This window comes from Delphinapterus leucas, chromosome 12 (genome assembly GCF_059928025.1).
Source record: "Delphinapterus leucas isolate spDelLeu-1000000601 "Yukka" chromosome 12, BTC_Dleu_Yukka2, whole genome shotgun sequence".
NCBI lineage: Eukaryota > Metazoa > Chordata > Mammalia > Artiodactyla > Monodontidae > Delphinapterus > Delphinapterus leucas.
Window position 1 is genome coordinate 46,079,598 of NC_143140.1, and position 20,644 is coordinate 46,100,241.

Sequence of the window (20,644 nt, forward strand, 5' to 3'; positions counted from 1 at the left end):
AGAAGCTCAGTTAAATGCAAGCAGAATAAATACAAGAAAACACTGCTTAGGCACATTGTAGTCAAACTGCTAAAAACCTAAGGTAAAGAAGAAATCTAGAAGGCAGCCAGAGAAAAATGACATTAAATACAGGGGAACAATGATTAGCTTTTGATGACTTCCATTAGAAACTATGGAGGTCAGAGACAGTGGAACAACATCTTTAAAATGCTGGGGAAGAAATTGTCAACCTAGAATTTTATATCAAATAGAAATTTCCTTCAAGAATAAAGACAAAATAAAGACATTCTGATATGAAAGAAAAGTAAACAAATTCATCAGCGTAAGATATGCACTACAAGATATTCTAATAGAAGTTCTCCAGGTAGAAAGGAAATATTAAGACACTTGGATCCTCAAGAAGAAATGAAGAACATCAGAAATGGTAAATATTAGAGTAAATATCAGTAACTAGTTTTTCTTCTTAATTTTTTAAAAATAGAAATGATCATTTTATGAGAAATTATAACATTGTCTTGTGGGGTTTGTAATGTATGTAGATGTGATCCATATGACACCTATAGCATAAAGGGAGGTGTTTAGATGGACTTATATGGATGGAAGATTTCTACATTTTTTTGTGTGAAATGGTATGATATTAATTCTAAGTAGAGTGTGAAAAGTTAAGGATACAGGCATACCTTTAAGATACTGTGGAGACATCCAGACCACTGCAATACAGTGAATATTGCAATAAAGTGAGTGACACAAATTTTTTGGTTTCCTAGTGCATTTAAACATTATGTTTACACTGTAGTCTGTAAAGTGTGCAATAGCATTATGTCTAAAAAAGCAACTTACACACCTTAAGTAAAAAATACTTTATTGCTAAAAAATGCAAACCATCATCTGAGTCTTCAATGAGTTGTAATCTTTTTGCAATAGTAATGTAACCGAACCCAGGTTTGGCTGCTTGCCATTCATAAGCCACTAATTTGAGAGGCAAGCGTCAGTAGAAAAGAAAGGTGCTTTAATCAGAAAAGCTGGCAATCTGCGAAGAAGGTGGACTTGTGTCCAGAGACCAACTCCAAAGATTCTCCTCAACCATGACAGTTTTTAAAGGGAAAAATGGAGGCGAAGAATCTCAGTGAATCATCAAGGCAGGAGGTTTGGTTCTGCATCATTCTCCATTGAGTGCAGACTGGCTGACTCTTCAGATGTTATCTTGCCTGTGTGATCTGCCTGCAGGATTGCTAAGGAGGGTGTTGGGTGTAGAGAGCTAGTAATTTTTTAACTGCTTAATTCTTCATTCTTACTTTTTGTCTAGGAAGATAATCAGGTTAGACAAGGTACGGTGTATATTCAAGAGAGCATAAGTCGGGAGTTAGTTTCAATTGCTTAATGATCTCATTCCTATAATTAGGCTCTTTTAAGGTTAGAGGGGAACAGAAATGGACAGAGAGGAAAGGGGCAAAAGAGCTGCTTTCAATAACATCAGAGATCACTGGTTGTAGATCACCAAAATAAATACAATAATAATGGAAAAGTTTGAAATATTGCAAGAATTACCAAGATATGACAGAGACATGAAGTGAGCAAATTATGTTGGAAAAATGGTGCTGATAGACTTGCATGACACATGGTTACCACAAACCTTCAATTTGGAAAAATGCAGTATCAGCAAAGATCAATAAAGCAAAGCACAGTAAAATGAGGTATGCCTGTATATATTGTAACCCCTAGAACAACAGAAATAAAATAAAAACCAGTTGACAAAAAGGAATTTTAAAATATATTCAAATAATTGAAAAAAGGCAAGAAAAGGTGAACAGAGGAAGAAAATGTAGAGGAAACAAAAAGAAAACAAATAATAAAATCATAGACCTAGGGACTTCCCTGGTGGTCCAGTGGGTAAGGCTCCATGCTCCCAGTGCAGGGGGCCTGGGTTCGATCCCCTGGTCGGGGAACTAGATCCTGCATGCATGCCACAACTAAGAGTCTGCATGCCGCAACTAAAGATCCCACACGCGGCAACGAAGATCCTGCATGCCACAGCTAAGTCCTGGTACAGCCTAAATAAATAAATATTTAAAAAAAATCATAGACCTAAATGTTAAATGAACTAAACATTCCAGTAAAAGGTAGAGGTTATCAGGATGGATTAAAAAATATCAAGAGATATACTTTAAATATAAATATAGATTGAAAGTAAATGGATGCAAAGAGGTATATTCTACAAACAGTAATAATACGAAGCCTGATGTGTGTGGGCTTATTAACGTCAGATTAAATTGACTGAGGCAGGCCCTGCAGTCCCTTTGGCCCCACCAGAGGATGCTTGTGCTGGGCTCTGCCTCTCTGTCCTCAGTTCATGGCAGCAGGGGTCCTGCGCCCCTGACTCCCGGGCCTTGGTGCTGGAGTTTGTCTACTAGGGATTACAGTTGTGGGTAAATCAAGTATTGTGTGGTGGTTTGTGGAAAACAGTTTTGAGCCTAAGATCAGTTCAACAACAGGGCATCTTTTGTCTAGCACCAAAACGAGTGACATAAATTCCTAACCTGATACAGCTACACAAGAATGATTTTCTGCTTTACCACCGATGTTCATTTATAATGATTTATGATGCCAAAAAGGAGAGGTATTTTCAACATTAAGGAATGAATTAAAAGATCTTTGACAGCAAGTCCCTTCTAATTTTGTAGTTGATGTGGCAGGAAATAAGTGCGATATTATTGCAAAAGGTGAGTCATGGAGAGAGATGCTAAGGATTGCACTGACTCAGCCATACAATTTTTGTAGAGATCAGTGCAAAAACCACAGTGAACTTAAAGGACTCTAAAGAAGTTTCTCAAAGAATTCCATTCACTCACACCAACCCACCGCCCCCCCCACCCCCATTTGGTAGTAAGGGCTTCTGACTCCAAAGACAACCTTTAGAGTCAAAGTGAAAAAAAGCTGTTGTTGGCTGAACCTCAGCCTCTCACATTTGATAATGAAATAGTTGGTTCTAAAAGTTAACAGGGGACTTCGAATCTCTGCCACTACTTTTTGCCTGGCTGGTTTTGAGTCTTCTTTGTGCACAGGGGATTCCCCAAAATACCCAAGGTCTGTTTTCTCCAGTCATGATATTTCTGTTCATTGAATTCTGTTATAAAAAGAAACTCTGGTGTGAAAAATGACTTCATTGGTGTTTGACTTTACTGAAAATAAATACATAAGGTAGTATTTTTGCAGTGAAGGTTTTATGTAACATTTTATTAAGTTTCTCTTTCATGGTTCTTAAAAAAAAAAAGCGTCTGTGGAGCCTGTAATTTCCCTGGATCCCCATTATCACTGGTATAAAGGATTTGCACCATTTAAAATGGCACAGGATATCTAAAATGGAGGCTGACAATTATTATCTGAATCAAAAATGGATTCAATTTATAGGACTGTTCATGGGATTGATGGAGAGGATTTCATCTTCCTGCTACCTCTAAAGCAGTTTTCATTGAAAACGTTAGCCAAGGATACACGTGGAAAATTAACATCAACAACAATAAATGTGTAGATCACCCTAATTTTTCCTTCAGATTTTTAAATTTGTGTGTCACTAAACACAGTATTGGTACTTGGCAATGAATAGGAATGAGCACATAATAACATGGATGAATTTCAGAAACATTAGGCTGAGTTAAAGAAGACTTGTACAAAAGAATATATACTCTGTAGTTTCATTTTTATGAAGTTTTATCTAAGGTTTTATGGTTTGCTTTGGAGATTTTAGTATATATCTTTAACTTATCACAGTCTACCTTCAAGTGATACTAGACTGCTTCAGGTATAGTCTAAGAACTTTCCACAGTATACACCCATTTCTCTCCTCCTAGTCTTTATGCTATTGTTTTCATACATTTTATTTCCACATATGTTATAAATCCCACAATATATTATTATTTTTGCTTTAAATAATTATCTTTTAAAAGAATTTAGATGATAATAATAATAAAAAAGGCTCATATTAACCCACAGTTACCATTTCTGGTGCTCTTTACTCATTTATGTATTCCAGGGTTCCATCCAATATTATTTTTCTGCCTAAGGACTTCCTTTAAAGATTTCTTATAGTTCTGGTGTTCTGGTGATGAATTCTTTCAGCTTTTGTATGTCACAAAAAGTCTGTATTTGAAAAGATATTTTTGCTCAGGATAGAATTCTATGTGGACAATTTTGTTTTTTCTCTTTTTGACCTTTAAAGATGTTGCTCTACCATGTTCTGGCTTGCGTTGTTTCCAGTGAGAAGTTGCTATCGTTCTTATCCTTATTCCTCTGTATGTAATAATATATTTTTGCCTCTGGCTGCTTTTAAGAGTTTTTTTTTTTTTCCTCCTTTGATCACCAATCATAAGCAGTTTGATTATAATATGCCTTGATGTAGTTTTATTCATGTTTCTTGTGCTTGGGCTTTAATGAGCAACTTAGATCTATGGGTTTATAGTTTTCAACAAGTTTGGAAATAATTTGGCCATTATTTCTTCAAATATTTTTTCTATCCCCTCCTCTTCTCCCCTTTGGGTACTGCAATTCCACATATATTGGGTTGCATAAAGTTGTCCCAGAGCTCACTTATTCTCTGTGCATTTTTTCTTAGTTTTTTTTCTCTCTGTGCTTCATTTTGGCTAGTTTCTATTGCTATGATTTAAAGTTCACTAATATTTTCTTCTGCAGTGTCTAATCTGCTATCATTCCCATCCAGCATATTTTTTTTGTCTCACATATTGTAAGTTTGCATCTCAAAAAGTTCTTCTTGGGTCTTTTTATATTTCCCATGTCTTTATTTGATATGCTTGCTCTTCCAGCTGCTTGAACACATGGAATACAGCAATAACTGTTTTAATGTTCTTGTCTTCTAAATTTATCACCTATGTCATTCCTAGGTCTGTTTCTGTCGATTGATTTTTCTCCTTGTTCTGGGTCATATTTTCCTGTTTTGCTGCATGCTTGGTAATTTTTTATTAGATGTTAGGCAATATGAATTTTACTGTGTTGGGTATTGGATATTTTTATATCCCTATAAATATTCTTGAGCTTTATTTTCTTTCTTACAAACAGTTTGATTCTTTTGGGTATTGCTTGTAAGTTTTGTATGGCAGGACTAGAGCACATTTAGTCTAGGACTAATTTTTCTCACTACTGAGATAAATCCCTTTTCAGTATTCTGCTCAATACCCTATAAATTTAGAGGTTTTCCAGTCTGTCTGGTGGAGACAGGCACTCTTCCCAGCGATGTGTGAGCCCCAGTGATGCTTTCCTTGAGTACTTTCAGAAGATTCTTCTCCTGGCTTCAGGTCATTTCCTCACACACATATACTGATCAGTACTCAGCTGGGGATTTAACTGGGACCCTCAGCAGATCTTTAGAGCTTTTTCACTGGGCAGCTGTCTTTTCTCTGGTATGCTGCTCTGTGAACTCTAGCTGCTTTTTCCTCCCTGGACTCTCACCTATCTCCTCAGCTGGGGAGACTCCCAGGCTCTCTTTGGGTTCCCCCTCCTTGTGCAGAGTGCTATAAACTTCCCCAGACACTAAGTGCATTTGTTTTCTATTCTTAGGAATAACTGTCCCTTTTTTCTGGCGTCCAGTGTTCATATAAAGCTATGATGACCAGGTCTGGGATTATGGAAGGCCACTCTAAAAGTCTGTCCACGATAGTGGATTCAAGGAAGGCTTGTTAGAAAATGTGGGATTTGAGCAATAGTTTGTATAGTATTAGAAAAGAAGGTAGAGGTAAAGTCATGAGCTTGTGCTGACTCTTCTGCCTAGGATACGCTTCCTTCTTCTCTGCTTGGTGGCACCCCGCTTATTTTTCCAAGGTGCTCTAGTCCCATTGTTACCTGCAAAGCTGCCTTTGAACCCAGGTAAAATGAGTAGTTCTTGTTCTGTATATTATGTTTATACCTTGTATCCCTTTTTACCTTGTATCATGGCTATGATCTGGTTGTGTCTGTCAGCTGGGACAAGTCTAGCTGGTCACAACATGGTTCTGAAAAAGCCTACGAGTTTTAGCTTCATTAAAGACCTTCCTCGGGCTTCCCTGGTGGCGCAGTGGTTGAGAGTCCGCCTGCCGATGCAGGGGACACGGGTTCGTGCCCCGGTCTGGGAAGATCCCACATGCCGCGGAGTGGCTAGGCGCGTGAGCCGTGGCTGCTGAGCCTGCGGTCCAGAGCCTGTGCTCCGCAACGGGAGAGGCCACAACAGTGAGAGGCCCGCGTACCGCAAAAAAAAAAAAAGACCTTCCTCAAAAATTCTACATATACCAATTACTGGCTGGGAATTCAGCAAATTATTTTTAAAACTTTGAGTATCAGTTTCTTTATCTGTAAAATAGAGGTAGAAATATTTACTATGCAGCGTTATTGTAATTTGTGTACAGTGTCTAGCAAATTGCCTGGCTCCTAGTAGGTGTTCTCTAAATGCTAGTTCCTCCTTTTATTTATCTTTTGTCTTCAGCACTCATTTCAGTGCAGACGAATAATAGGAATTCATGAATGTATGTTGAATTGAATATAAAATTGTAATATACCATCAAATGGGAACATTTAATTAGCTGTATTATCTATACATCTAGTAAAATACTGTTTGAACTCCAGTTAGATTTTTAAAAAGAAGCTAAGTAGCTCTTCCTGCTTACGTGGCCTAAAGGCGCCATTTTCTTTTAATCTGTACTAAAATAAGAATCTCCTGGAAAGGTAAATCAGATTGGTTCCATAGAGCCGTATAGTTATTTTGTGTTAATTTATAGGAAAACTCCTTTTAATTTCCTATCTTAAAAGTTTCTTACTCTAAATCCATATGTACTTATATAACTAAGTGGACATCCTGGTCGTTTTGACACTGGGTTTTTAAGGAAAAGATCTGCATATCCATGTGCATCTCCAAAGTATTTATGTAGATCCTTGTAATTACTTTATAAATCCTCTTTGCATGCACTTCATCTGTAAGTCTTATTACACTTATTCACTGTGGAGAATGTAGAGGTCCTTATACCATTCTCAAAAAATGAACGTCCTGGGACTTCCCTGGTGGCGCAGTGGTTAAGCATCTGCCTGCCAATGCAGGGGACGTGGGTCCGATTCCTGGTCCGGGAAGATTCCACATGCCACGGAGCAACTAAGCCCGTGCACCACAACTACTGAGCCTGCGCTCTAGAGCCTGCGAGCCACAACTACTGAAGCCCGCGCTCCACAACCACTGAAGCCTGCGCGCCTAGAGCCTGTGCTCTGCACGCAACAAGAGAAGCCACTGCAATGAGAAGCCTGTGCACTGCAACAAAGAGTAGCCCCCGCTCGCCGCAACTAGAGAAAGCCCGCCACGGCAACAAAGACCCAACACAGCCAAAAATAAATGAATAAAAAATAAAATAAATTTATAAAAAAAAGAATGTCCCATAATTCCAGTACTCTGTCTTATATGGCCAAGTGCTCATTTACCTCTGTTTAGAGATCAGTAAAAAATGATAGGCAAGAACTTCTGTTGAATTTTAAAATAATATTTAGTAAATAATGACAAATGTTGATATAAATGTAGTATAAAATCTTCATGTCTAAGAAAAATAATATTAAACAACTAATATTAAAAATTTTGGTAGCTAAATAACATTTCAGGAGATGGATCTATTGTACTGATAATTTGCATAATATTTGAATTGCAAAAAACTCTTCAATTTAATGAGTACAGTCCTTTTTCACTTAAGTGTCCTGTAAAAACCTAAAGGTTTTCCAACCAAATGAATTCTGTTTAGAATTTTGTTCAGAAAATACTTCCCAGAGCATAAAGTTTGAATTATATATCCTTGTAAAGGCTGATTTTTTTTTTGAAGTTAACCCTTTAAAAATTAAATCTCAAAGACTTAAAGGCATTGTTATTCTACTTTAATTTTGCTAAGTGGAAATCTTTTAATCAAGAATATTACAAGTGGGCCTTTACATTTCTCATTGTCATTAACCTACTGAACGGTTCATGCCTGTTAAGCTACATGTCAGGGCCTGCCTTATATGTCCATAAAAAAAGATATTCCGTGAGTAAGACCAAAATGTTACCTTAACATAAACTTTCATTACTGTAATATTTTAGTTTTAATTCTGTAACATTTCGTTTTTTGACATTCACTAGTGTTGTGTATGTTTCTCTAATAAATTTTCAAAGAGCTTATTGAGGCATAATTGGCATACAATAAATAGCACATATTTAAAGGATACAATTTTTAAAATACTGACGTACGTATACATCTGTGAAATCACCACCCCAACAATATAACATTTCCATCACACCCCAAATTTCCTCCTCCCCTTTTTCATCTCTCCCTGCCATCCCTGTCCCAATCCCTCCCTTTCCCAGGCAACTGATTTCTTCAGATTATTATAGATTAGTTGGCTTTTCCTACAGTTTTATATATATGGAATCACACAGTATGGTACTCTTTTTTTTGAGGAGTAGGAGGGTTTTGCCTCTTTTACCCCATATAATTATTTTGGGATTCATCTATTTTTTTGTGTGTATGAATAGTTTATCTTTTTTATTGCTGAGTAGTATTTCGTTTTACAGCTATGCCACAGTTTATCCATTCATCTAATGATGGACATTTGGATTGCTTCTAGTTTTTGGCTGTTACAGATAAAGCTACAATTTTAGCTATTATGATAAAGCTGCTATAAACATCAAGTGTATTTAAAAAATTATTTTATTTTTGATTTTTACCACTTACTGGCAATCATGGCTGTCAACTCTTATCGTATAGCAATGTGTTTATGCACCTTCCCCAGCAACTTTGTAATTAGGGAAGACTATGAAAATACCTAACTTTAAACCCATTTCCTGCATTTTACCCATTTTACTCATTCGAGGTATTGATTATAGGAAAAAAAGATCTCATTTTGAAGAGATCCTGGTTAGCATTATCTTACCTTTTATAATATCTGGCTAGCATTATCCCACCTTTTATAATATCACTAAATAAAAATTTTAAGTGTAACTGAATTTAAAGCCTGTAGTCCTTAATTAACCAAAGAGCTTATGCAAATACTTTCTTCACTATAATGTTATGATGAATATTTTTCTAAAGAGAATAAATGTTTCCTAATGACCATATTTTATTTCCATAAGTAAATGTGGCAGTTGAAATCTTAGTTATCAAATTTTCTTTAAACAAGGAAATATAGAAAGGATCCCTTAATGCAATACTTAAAAAGAAAAATTGAGACACAAACTAACTTGTGATTTTTATAATTTGGAAAACTTTTTACTGTTCTCATTTTTATACTTTTTTATTTTTTAAATCTCATTACTTTATAGAGTTGACTTTTTAAAGGAATATTTTATTTATTTATTTATTTAGGCTGTGCCGCATGGCTTGTGAGATCTTAGTTCCCCGACCAGGGATTGAACCTGGGCCTTTGGCAGTGAGAGCGTAGAGTCCTAAACTGCTGAACTGCCAGGGAATTCCTTAAAAGGAATGTTTTATATGCAATAAAAATTCAACCTCCTGAAAAGAATATTCCAAGTCTCCATTATTAACAAAAAGTATGCAAAGCTTAAAATTTGTTTCGCCTTTCCATTTATTTATTCTTAACAATATGTGTGTTTATGTGTGTGTATATGCGTATGAATATACATACACCATGGCACATATACATATATATAAAAAACACTATTATAAGGCAACAAAAACTACCTGTTTATGATATATAATTACATTAACTTCACAGTCTATTAAGAAGGAAATTTTAATTTTTAGGTAGTTTCTTGGAAAGTGGCCTTAATATTATTTACTTTAATGGAAATATATCAACTTGATATAAATGCATGCACAGTTCTGTCTGTTGATGTGTTTTCTTAAATGGCAAACTGTGTTACACAGTATTCTGTACTGAGAACTTTTATTATAGATGAGAAAAGGAAACGATAATTTGTTTCCCAGTAGAATCTGTATGTTCAAATATTAAATACTTTTAAATAGATCTTTTTATGTTGAATTTTTGATTTAGGATCATTCGTGATATCTTCCAAATTCTTTTCTTGCTTTTTATTATAGTTTTTTTTTTGTGGTACGCGGGCCTCTCACTGTTGTGGCCTCTCCCGTTGCGGAGCACAGGCTCCGGACGCACAGGCTCAGCGGCCATGGCTCACGGGCCCAGCTGCTCCGTGGCATGTGGGATCTTCCTGGACCGGGGCACGAACCCGTGTCCCCTGCATCGGCAGGCGGACTCTCAACCACTGCGCCACCAGCGAAGCCCTTTATTATACTTTAAAGCTAATTTGACTGAATTTTGATATTCTTTCTGTGATTGTTAATTTTTTCTGTTATTAAGAATGTAATAAATTTTGTATGGTACCAGAACAGAGATCAATTTTGGTTATGTTTCTTCTCTTTTGCTTCTTCATCTTTTTCATCAGTAGAAAGCTGTTTTGCCAGGCTAAAATATAAGCTAACATTATGATTTGGGTGAAGTGAAAAGCTAATACTAATTTTTTCTTTCAGATCTCTATAAAAATGGACTCCAAAGAGCTAACTTTGTACCATTCATAGCTGTCCTGAAGGTAAGGAAAATTAGTTACTTATGTTCACTGACTAATATCATATTGATTGATAATCAAGGGCTTTTATAGGATTGCTCTGGTCTTGCATTCAAGCAGAATTTATCTTGTTATTTGATGACAATGGTTAAAGACTCTGAAGGAGAAAAGAATCTTTTTTATATAGTATTCATCAATATGTACACAGGAAAAATTACAAAATATAGTCTAAATTATTGTCCAGCTGCAGCATTTGATAGTTTGCATTTTATAAATTTTAATTTGAGGTTTGCTTGTAAATTATAGTGGAACGTTTCAACTTATACATTGATTTCTGAAAAAATGTTTAATGTTCCTTGTTTCCTTCAGGTTAATGGCCATTAACATGTTTTCCCAGCTATTAAAGTTGCTATTTTGGAGTAGCATTATTACAAAAATATTGTAATCTATTTAAATGTGATTGCCATCAAGTTATCATGAAATTATGTCAAGTTGAGGTACATAAATAGTTTAAATATTTGTGTGTATCATCACTGCATAGAGTTTAAAATGGGCTTCATTACAATATGATGAAGAATAAAGTAGCCTTCTTTTTCACGGTTAATTTTAGTAATTTTTTACATGATTATTCAATAATTCTACATTCTAACAATATTTATTGGGAACCTACTATGTGCAAAGTGCTACATTAGGCATAATGGATAATATAATCATTAAGTAGGTTGTGTTTCTTGCTTGCAAGTCATTTATAATCTGGTTGGGCATATACTATGTACATAGATACCTATAACACAAAGCAAAATGTTTTTGGTAAAATAATTACCAAAAAGAAGCATATATGCCAAAATATACTTCCTGTAATTCTCAGGCACATTTTTCCCTGTCCATAACAGTATATCTAAAGAAAGGTTAGAATTGTATTTTTTTTTAAAAAGACCTAAAACCTCAAAAATTCTTACCAAGAAGGAGGAGTAAAAACATTTTATATTCACATATTCTGAAGATGTAGTCAGACAATCTTTTTGAAATATACTTTAGTTGGAGCTATTGTTAGTGCCAAACTTTATTCCCTGTGCTATCCAAACATCTGTTTCCTTGACCAATTTTAGGTTCCCAGAAGATTTTAGTTTCTCTGAGATGGTTTCAGATGTAGGAAAAAGTACTTTTTGAAGATTTATGCTGTTAGTAATTTTTTCCCCTTTGTATTCATGTTTTACATTTGAGGAGAAGGTAGATTTGCAATGTTTTCTCCACGCCAGGAATCCAAAGTAATGTGGTGTATGTAGATACCAAAATATAAACAGGGAAGCTAAGAAAAATAGATGCTAAAAATAGTCTTCATGTAGCATAAAATACACAAAATATAAAGAGATGGCTCACAAATGAAACAAGCTAAAAGATTCTCAGGGAACTTTGTAGCTCTACTTTTTTAACCCCAAACCTTATTTTTTGGTCAGTTATTTGTCATACTTTAACATATAATAGCATTACTAATAGATAACTAAATTGACCAGATTGAATTTAATTTCCTTTCCCTTTCCCACCCTTAATTTTTTTTTGAAGAGGAAGAAAAACCAAAGAGATGAATAATCTGATTTGAGATCCAACAAGATCTGAGATAATACACAATTTTTTTTTTTTTTTTTTTTTTGCGGTACACGGGCCTCTCACTGTTGTGGCCTCTCCTGTCTCAGAGCACAGGCTCTGGACGCGCAGGCTCAGCGGCCGTGGCTCATGGGCCCAGCCGCTCCGCGGCATGTGGGATCTTCCCGGACCGGGGGCACGAGCCTGTGTCCCCTGCATCGGCAGGCGGACTCTCAACCACTGCACCACCAGGGAAGCCTGATAATACACAATTTGAAATTAGATATGAACTGAAATTTCCAGGAAACTAAATACCAGATTGGATGAGAAAATATCTAAAATGTCTCATTTATTTAAAAGACTTTTCACATGTAGCAAAACATCAGTCTGATGAAATGTACACTAGAGCTGGTTTCCCTGGAGCTTTTTTGGTGGGCGTATGAAGTTTCCCTTGTAAAGCAAAGTTGTTTCATATTCATTTTACCTATTCACACATGCTAGCGTTACTCTTTCATTTTGACCCAGCTGAGAGACGTGTATAGTAGAAGTGGAAATACTAAATATCAAAACTTTGTTTTAAGATAGACTTAAAACAAAGAGGATCTTAATTTAATAAAAAGAGATTATAAACAAGATAGAAATTTATTTTGGGGAAAAGTACAGTGTAAAATCCTTTTTCTCCCTTACGTTTTTCTCTGTAAACTGAGTGATAACAAGTTTGTAATTCACCACAAGAATTTGTGATTTGTTGCTTGGAGTATTGCAAAATGACCAAAAACTTATGTAAGCTATTAGTGAACAGTATTTTCATAAGATAGTAAGAATGATGAGGAGGACTAATATGTTATTAAAAGCCATAGGTCTGGGACTTCCCTGGTGGTGCAGTGGTTAACAGTCCGCCTTCCAATGCAGGGGACACAGGTTCAATCCCTGGTCGGGGAACTAAGATCCCACATGCTGCGGGGCAACTGAGCCCGCACGCTTTAGAGCCCAGGGGCCACAACTAGAGAGAAGCCTGCGTGCCACAATGAAGATCCCGCATGCTGCAACTAAGACCCGATGCAGCCAAATAAATAAATAAATATTAAAAATAATACAAGCCATAGGTCCATCAACAGATGAATAAACAAAATATAATATATTCATATAATGAAATATTGTTCTGCCATAAAAAGGAGTGAAATTCTGATGTGATACATTATGGGTAAACCTTGAAAACATGTTAGGTGAGGTAAGCCAGATACAAAAGGACAAATATTATATGATTCCACTTACATGAGGTACCTAGGAAAGGCAAATTGATAGAGACAGAAAGTAAAATAGAGGTTACCAGGGGCTGGGAGGAAAGGGGAATAGGGAGTTATTGTTTTGTGGGTGCAGAGTCTCTGTTTAGGATGATGAAAAGTTCTGGAAATGGATAATGGTGATGGTTGCATAACATTGTGAATGTACTTAATGCCATTGAATTATACACTTAAAAATGGTTAAAATGATAAATTTTATGTTATGTGTATTTTACCACAATTTATAAAACAAGAAAAGAAGCCATAGGACTAGAACGGCTATAGGAAACGATCAGGTATATCCTCTAGAAACCGCTTGTAAAAAGCAAAGGAAAACAAAACAAAACAGAAAACTCTTACATGTATTTTTTACTGCCTTTTAAGTAGGGAGTTTCCTGTTTTTTTCTTGTACTTTCTTTGAGTTTATTTTGCTGTTCTTTTTTAAAATTTACTGAGATTAATTTTTATCTCACTTTAACCTTCTTTCTTAAATGCATTTAAGGCTATTTATTTCCCTCTGAATAGCTGCATCCATGAAGTTTTGATATTTAGTATTTCCACTCTCAAGTTCAAGGTGTTTTCTAATTTCCATTGTGATTTCTTCTTTAACCCATGAATTATCTAGAAGTCTATTTCTTAATTTCCAAACATGAGAATTTTCTAGTTATCCTTTTGTTACTGTTTTCTTAATAAATGCTTAATTGCGTTGTGGTCAGAGAATGTGCCCTTTGTGACTTCAGTTCTTTCAAATTTGTTGAAACTTGCTTTATGGCCCAATATGTGGATAACTTTTGTAAATATTCTCAACATTCTTGAAAATAAGTACTCTCCAGTTATTGTGTGATACATATAATACCCATTAAGTTATCAATAGTTTTGTTAATTATGCTGTTCAAATCTTTATTCTTATATATTTTTCACATCAGTTATTGAGAGGCTTATGGAAAACATCTCCCACTATGACTGTGAATTTATCCATTTCTCTTATAATTCTGTCATTGACCTTACATATTTGGAGACTGTTGTAAGTTGCATACAGATTTAAAATGATTCAATATTGCCTCTGAATGGAACTTATAAAAGTTATTTTTTATCATGAAGGAGTAATTCTCCTTGTTTCAAGCATAGTCATTATTTCCTGATGAAGCATTTTTATCACATCTGCTTTCAAATCTTTTTTTTTTTTTTATAACTTTATTTATTTATTTATTTAGGCTGCGTTGGGTCTTTGTTGCTGTGCATGGGCTTCCTCTAGTTGCGGTGAGCAGGGGCTACTCTTTTGTTGCGGTGCGTGGGCTTCTCATTGCAGTGGCTTCTCTTGTTGCGGAGCATGGGCTCTAGGCACACGGGCTTCAGTAGCTGTGGCACGTGGGGTCAGTAGTTGTGGCTCGCAGGCCCTAGAGCTCAGGCTCAGTAGTTGTGGCGCATGGGCTTAGTTGCTCCGTGGCACGTGGGATCTTCCCAGACCAGGGCTTGAACCCGTGTCCCCTGCATTGGCAGGCAGATTCTTAACCACTGCGCCACCAGGGAAACCCTGCTTTCAGATGTTTATCAGATAATTCTAACATCTCTGTCATCTTGATGTTGGCGTTTGATTGTCTTTTTATATTCTGTTTGAGGTCTTTGTGGTTTTTGGTATGAGTGATTTTCAACTGAAACTTGGACGATTTAATAATTTGTCATGAGACTTTGAATCTTATATTTGTTAATTGATATTTTATTGTGGTAAAATATGCATAACATAAGATTTACCACTTTAACCATTTTAAATGTACAGCTCAGTGGCATTAAGTACATTCACATTGTTGATCAACCATCACCACCATGCATCTCTGGAACTTTTACATCTTCCCAAACTGAAACCCTGTACTCTTTAAATAATCACTCCCTTTTCTTCCCCTCCCCCAGATCCTGGTAACCACCTTTCTACTTTCTGTCCCTGTGAATTTGTCATTTCCAGGTACCTTATATAAGTAGAATCATATAATATTTGTCCTTCTTTGTCTGGCCTATTTCATTTAGCATAATGACTTCAAGATTCATTCATCCATGCTGTAGCAAGAGTTAAAATTCCATTCCCTTTTAAGGCTAATATTCCATTATATGTTTATACCAATTTTGTTTATCCGTTCATCTGTTGGCCACGTGCTCTAGAGCACGTGGTCTTAAGTAGTTGTGGTGCGTGGGCTGAGTAGTTGCGGTGCGTGGGCTCTAGGGTGTGCGGGCTCTAGGGTGCACGAGCTTCAGTAGTTGTGGCGTGCAGGTTCAGTAGTTGTGGCTCATGGGCTCTAGAGCACCGGCTCACTAGTTGTGGTGCATGTGCTTAGTTGCTCTGCAGCATGTGGGATCTTCCCGGACCAGAGTTCGAACCCGTGTCCCCTGCATTGGCAGGCAGATTTTTAACCACTGCGCCAGCAGGTAAGTCCCCTTCATTGTGTTTTGATTTGCATTTCTTAAATGATTAGTGATATTGAGCATCTTTTCCTGTGCTTCTTGGCCATTTGCATATCTTCTTTGTGGATCTTATTTAAACTTTCTGTTTTAACTGGCTATTTGGACACTCTTCTGGAAGGAGGAGAGACACTGCCTTGTTACTGCCAGACATAGGTAGACGTCTGGGTTCCCTATTCAGCCTATTGACACCTGAGGCAAGGGTACTCCATGTTACTGCTGGTGGAGGGGTTTAATTTCCACTGACATTGTGGGGATGGGGAGGATGCTCATTATTGACTGGCAGGGATGAAAGTTCCAGCTCCCTACGTGGCCTTCCATCTCTCTTTTTTTTTTTTTTTTTGCCTCACCGCGTGGCATATGTGGGACCTAAGTTCCCAACAAGGGATCGAACCCACATCCCGTGCACTGGAAGTGCAAAGTCTAAACCACTGAACCACCAGGGAAGTCCCTGGCCTTCCTTCTTTGACATTAGCCTGGCAGGAGTGTTAGTGGGCCTCATTACATCCTTGTGAGACTTTAATTCAAGGCTCCCTTCAGCCTTTGCTAGAATGGGTGGAGGTGGCACCAGTTTTCTGTGGTGTTTGCTGCAGTAGAACTGTTATTGTCTGAAAGTTTTCTTTCTTGTTACATTGCCATTTTCCTGGTCCTTTGGCTAAAGAGAGCAGGCTTTTGTTGGAGCCTCATTTGTCTGTGTCAGTTGGCATTTCTGGGTCGCCGGCTTCTTCACTTCTAAGTTCGAGATATATGAGTCAAAAGAAGACTAGAGAACTCACCATTCTATTGTTATTCAGGTCTTGAGGTCCTTCGCTGTTTTTCTTTCTTTCTACTATTCTGTGTTTTCTTATGTTTGTTTTATATATAATTTCCAGGATTTTAAATTGTACATAGCAGGAGGAACAGGGGAATGTACAGCTACTCTGTCTTCCCAAAAAGCAGAAGTCAGTTTATTAGAAGTTCTTGTCTGCTAATTCTATCATCTCTTGTCATTTCTGATTTTGTTTCTATGGTCTGATTTTTTTTTCCTGGTTGTGGGTCCTATTTGCCTGCTTCTTTGCAAGTTTAGTAATTTGTGATGGGATGATGGACATTGTGATTATTGCACTGAGTCTCTGTTATTTCCTTTAAGACTGTTGACTTTTATTGGCAAGTGGTTTTTTCTTGCAGGTCATCCTGATCCTTCTGAGGCTTGTTTTTAAAATTTGTTATCGTGTCTAGTGTAACCTTTACTCTAGGACTATATTTTAACCTTCTTCTGGATGTCACCCCTATAGGTTCTCCACTGAATCCCCCCTCTTAGTGTTCACTGAAGTCTCTCTACTCTGGCTGTTCAGAATGCTTACATCTCCCAGCTTTGTGTGGATTGTTCTCCGCCCAGTCTTGTCAAGTTTCATCATATACATGTGCAATTTTACATTCAACTAAAGATTACAGGACCTTTTCTATGTAGATTATCTGAAGCTCTTTCTCTGTATAACTTCCTCCTTACTGAACTGTACCATACAAATTGCAACTGCCTCAGCTTTCCAAAACCCTGATGTTGTCTCCTCAACTCATTTAGACTGCTGTGCTGAAGTCTAGAAATTGCCTCTAGATGGAAAGCCAGGGGAAATATAAGACTTGCTTGCCTAATTTACTTCCCACGTCTCAGGGATTGCTGTCCTTTGCTACCCATTGTGTTATGTCTGACATCAGATGTTTCACATGTTTTATCCAATGTTTGTGATTTATGGCAGGAGGGCAAAATTGAGTTTCAGCTACTCTGCCTTGGTCAAAACCATTAGTCTTTTTCTTAGTTTTTAGTTGTAAAAAAGAATAATGCAGGATTTTATTTTATTTTTTTGGTAATTTGGGAGCTCAGAGCCATATTTTTCCATAGATACAAAAATATAAATAGGATAACTATAAAAAAAAAAGCAGTGATGGGCACGTCTTTCTCTCCCGTGTTTAGAGGATTTGTTAAGTAAAAGATGGTATAGTCACATGAGGGGATATACTAGAGTTATTTAGAATAACATTTTCAAAATACGTGATAATGTAGAATAATGCTCATGGATAATATGAGTGAAAAAAATACGACGTAGGAGTATATTACTCTCTCAACTATGGAAGTAATATACATACATGGAAAATAGTGGAAATAAATATCCCAAAATATAAAGAGAACTTATTTCTGAATAATAAGATTATAGATGACTTAAATTATCTCTTTTAGACCTTTCAAAGACTTCTGGAATGATACTGTATTATTTTTATAATAAACATTTTTAAGTAGGTAAATTTTTCCCCACCCTTCCTAGAAAATCAGCAGACCTGGATAAGACTACCCATATTCAAAACTGAGAAATCAGCAAAAAGCAAAATGGACTGAACATGGGTCCCATGTATAGAGACTGTTAAAAAGATGAAATGGCAGGCATAAGAAGGAAGCATCAGGAGCAGATGGGAGAGGTAGGCATGAACCAACAAGTAAAAGCACTTGAAGAATATGCTTTAGAAGAAGAATTATCTCAGGAAATGGGAGATTTTTTTTCAGATAACACTTTGTTATATTTTAAAAGAAATTAGGGACTTTCCTGGTGGTCCAGTGGTAAAGAATCCACCTTACAGTACAGGGGACGCAGGTTCCATCCCTGGTCGGGGAACTAAGATCCCACATGCCATAGGGCAACTAAGCCCACACACCACAATTACTGAGCTCATGTGCCTCAACTAGAGAGCCTGTGTGCCGCAAACTACAGAGCCCACACACTCTGGAACCCGCACACCACAAGTACAGAGTCTACGTGCCTTGGAGCCTGCACACCACAACTAGAGAAGAGAAAACCTGCATGCCACAACTAGAGAGAAGCCCGCGCACCACAACGAAGAGCCTGCACACTGCAACGAAAGATCCGATGCAGACAAAAAATAAAATAAATTTTTTTAAAAAATCTTTTTTTTTTTTGTGGTATGCGGGCCTCTCACTGTTGTGGCCTCTCCCGTTGCGGAGCACAGGCTCTGGATGCGCAGGCTCAGCGGCCATGGCTCACGGGCCCAGCTGCTCCGCGGCATGTGGGATCCTCCCAGACCGGGGCACGAACCCGTGTCCCCTGCATCAGCAGGCGGACTCTCAACCACTGCGCCACCAGGGAAGCCCTTTTTTTTTTTTTAAAAAAAAAGGAGAGTGAAAATACAATAGGACTAGTTAAAAGAAAAAGAAATTAAAGTTATGGTACTGATGAAATAAGAGATCAGAGATGAAAAAATGTAAAATCAGATGAAATATGAGCTGGCAGAGCTAAAATAAAACAAACTGAAGGTGGACCCATTAAAAAGTGAAAAGTGTTTTAGCAAAAGTAAGTTAAAGAATCAACACTACTGAAAATAAAATCAGCTATACAGAGATCAGAGTTAAGAAAAGAATCACACTAAATGAAGTCAGAATAGTCAGAGATAAAAACTATTACAGAGAAGGTGCTAGTATGGAAAATAGACAACAGAGATCAAATATTCACATAATTAGTATTTCTAAAAAAGAGAACATAAAGATAAAATAAAAGAATAATGTATTTTTCTGGTGCAAAACTGCACTTCAAGGATAAAGAGAGAATCCTACAATTACATAGAAGAAGAACCAATGGGAAAAAAATCAAGCTGGACTGAGACTTTTCCACCACAAGTTGATACTGGAATAGAATAGAATAGTTTTTACTATATTAAAAAAGAAAAGATGTGTCCTCTTGTCAGCTAGGCTGTTAATGAAAATCGAAGCCCACAGATGTATATTTTTGGATATATGGTAACTCAAGAATTACAGCCCTCATGAAGCTTCCTGAAGAACTTACTTTAAGATTTTGTACTACCAGTCAAAGCTAATAACTTATTAATGGAGATATTATGGTAAGAAAACGTTGGTGGTAGGACATTGAATTTGATTAAATAGTGTCTTACTTTGGTCTGTAAATCAGACAATAAAATTTTTTTCATATCGTGTGAACTTCTGTAGTTGAGTTAACCACAGAATGCAAACAGTATAAAAAAGGGACCTCAACCCACACTAGCAGTTTGAGTAGAGAAGATGGCACATGTAAGGAGTATTTCCTAAGAGCAGATTAGGTTTAAATTAAGACCTAAATGACAAATTAAAGTTACCAGGCAAAGTGAGAAAGGGCATTCATCATGGAAGAAAAAGCACATGGGAAAGACAGAAGCATGAGAATTACAGATTAAAAATGTTGTGATTAGTACTTAGCTCATTGAGTTTTCATAAAATAACTATTACTATTATTCTGTTTACTTGATGCTTGGGAATTTATTTAAAACTCAGATTTTCCCCCGCCCAACATAAAAGCAGAATATGTTTTGTATTGTATGTAAGTGGAAAAAAAAAACATTTTGGTAGTTAACATTCCCTTATTTATATAAAAAAGATTGTTAGTATTATGATTATTGTGCCTGCTTCAAACTTGAAACTTCATTATGACTTGATGTCCTGATTTTGCTGATTTACTCTTGAAGAATCTTTGTTGTGATTTTAGTAAAACTTGGGTAATTCTTCTGAAGTATGCAAACAGATATAGTTTTGGAAGCATTTGTTGGTATCTACGTAGCACCAATTTATAAAATTAAATACATCTGTCTCAGTCTCTGCACTGCAGTATTTTAAAGCAGACTGATAATCTGTACCAGAGGTTAATAAACTACAGCCAGTGGCCAAATCTGGCCTGCCACCTGTTTTTGTAAATAAAGTTTTATTGAAAAACTTAATGCTCATTTGTTTATGTATTTTCTATGTCTGTTTTCACACTACTATAGT

General features: G+C 36.5%; 1 protein-coding gene across 3 annotated transcripts in view; it reads left to right on the forward strand.

Moving 5' to 3' along the window:
- AFG1L (AFG1 like ATPase) overlaps nucleotides 1-20,644 on the forward strand; it is a 193,585-nt gene that overhangs the window by 77,735 nt on the left and 95,206 nt on the right. For all 3 annotated transcript variants that reach the window (XR_016395162.1, XM_089921918.1, XM_022553925.2), the window contains one exon: nucleotides 10,494-10,552. Coding sequence is in view for 2 of the 3 variants with exons in the window: in XM_089921918.1 (XP_089778044.1) it covers nucleotides 10,494-10,552 (59 nt within the window). In the remaining variant the exon portion in view is untranslated. The remainder of the gene's footprint in view (nucleotides 1-10,493; nucleotides 10,553-20,644) is intronic.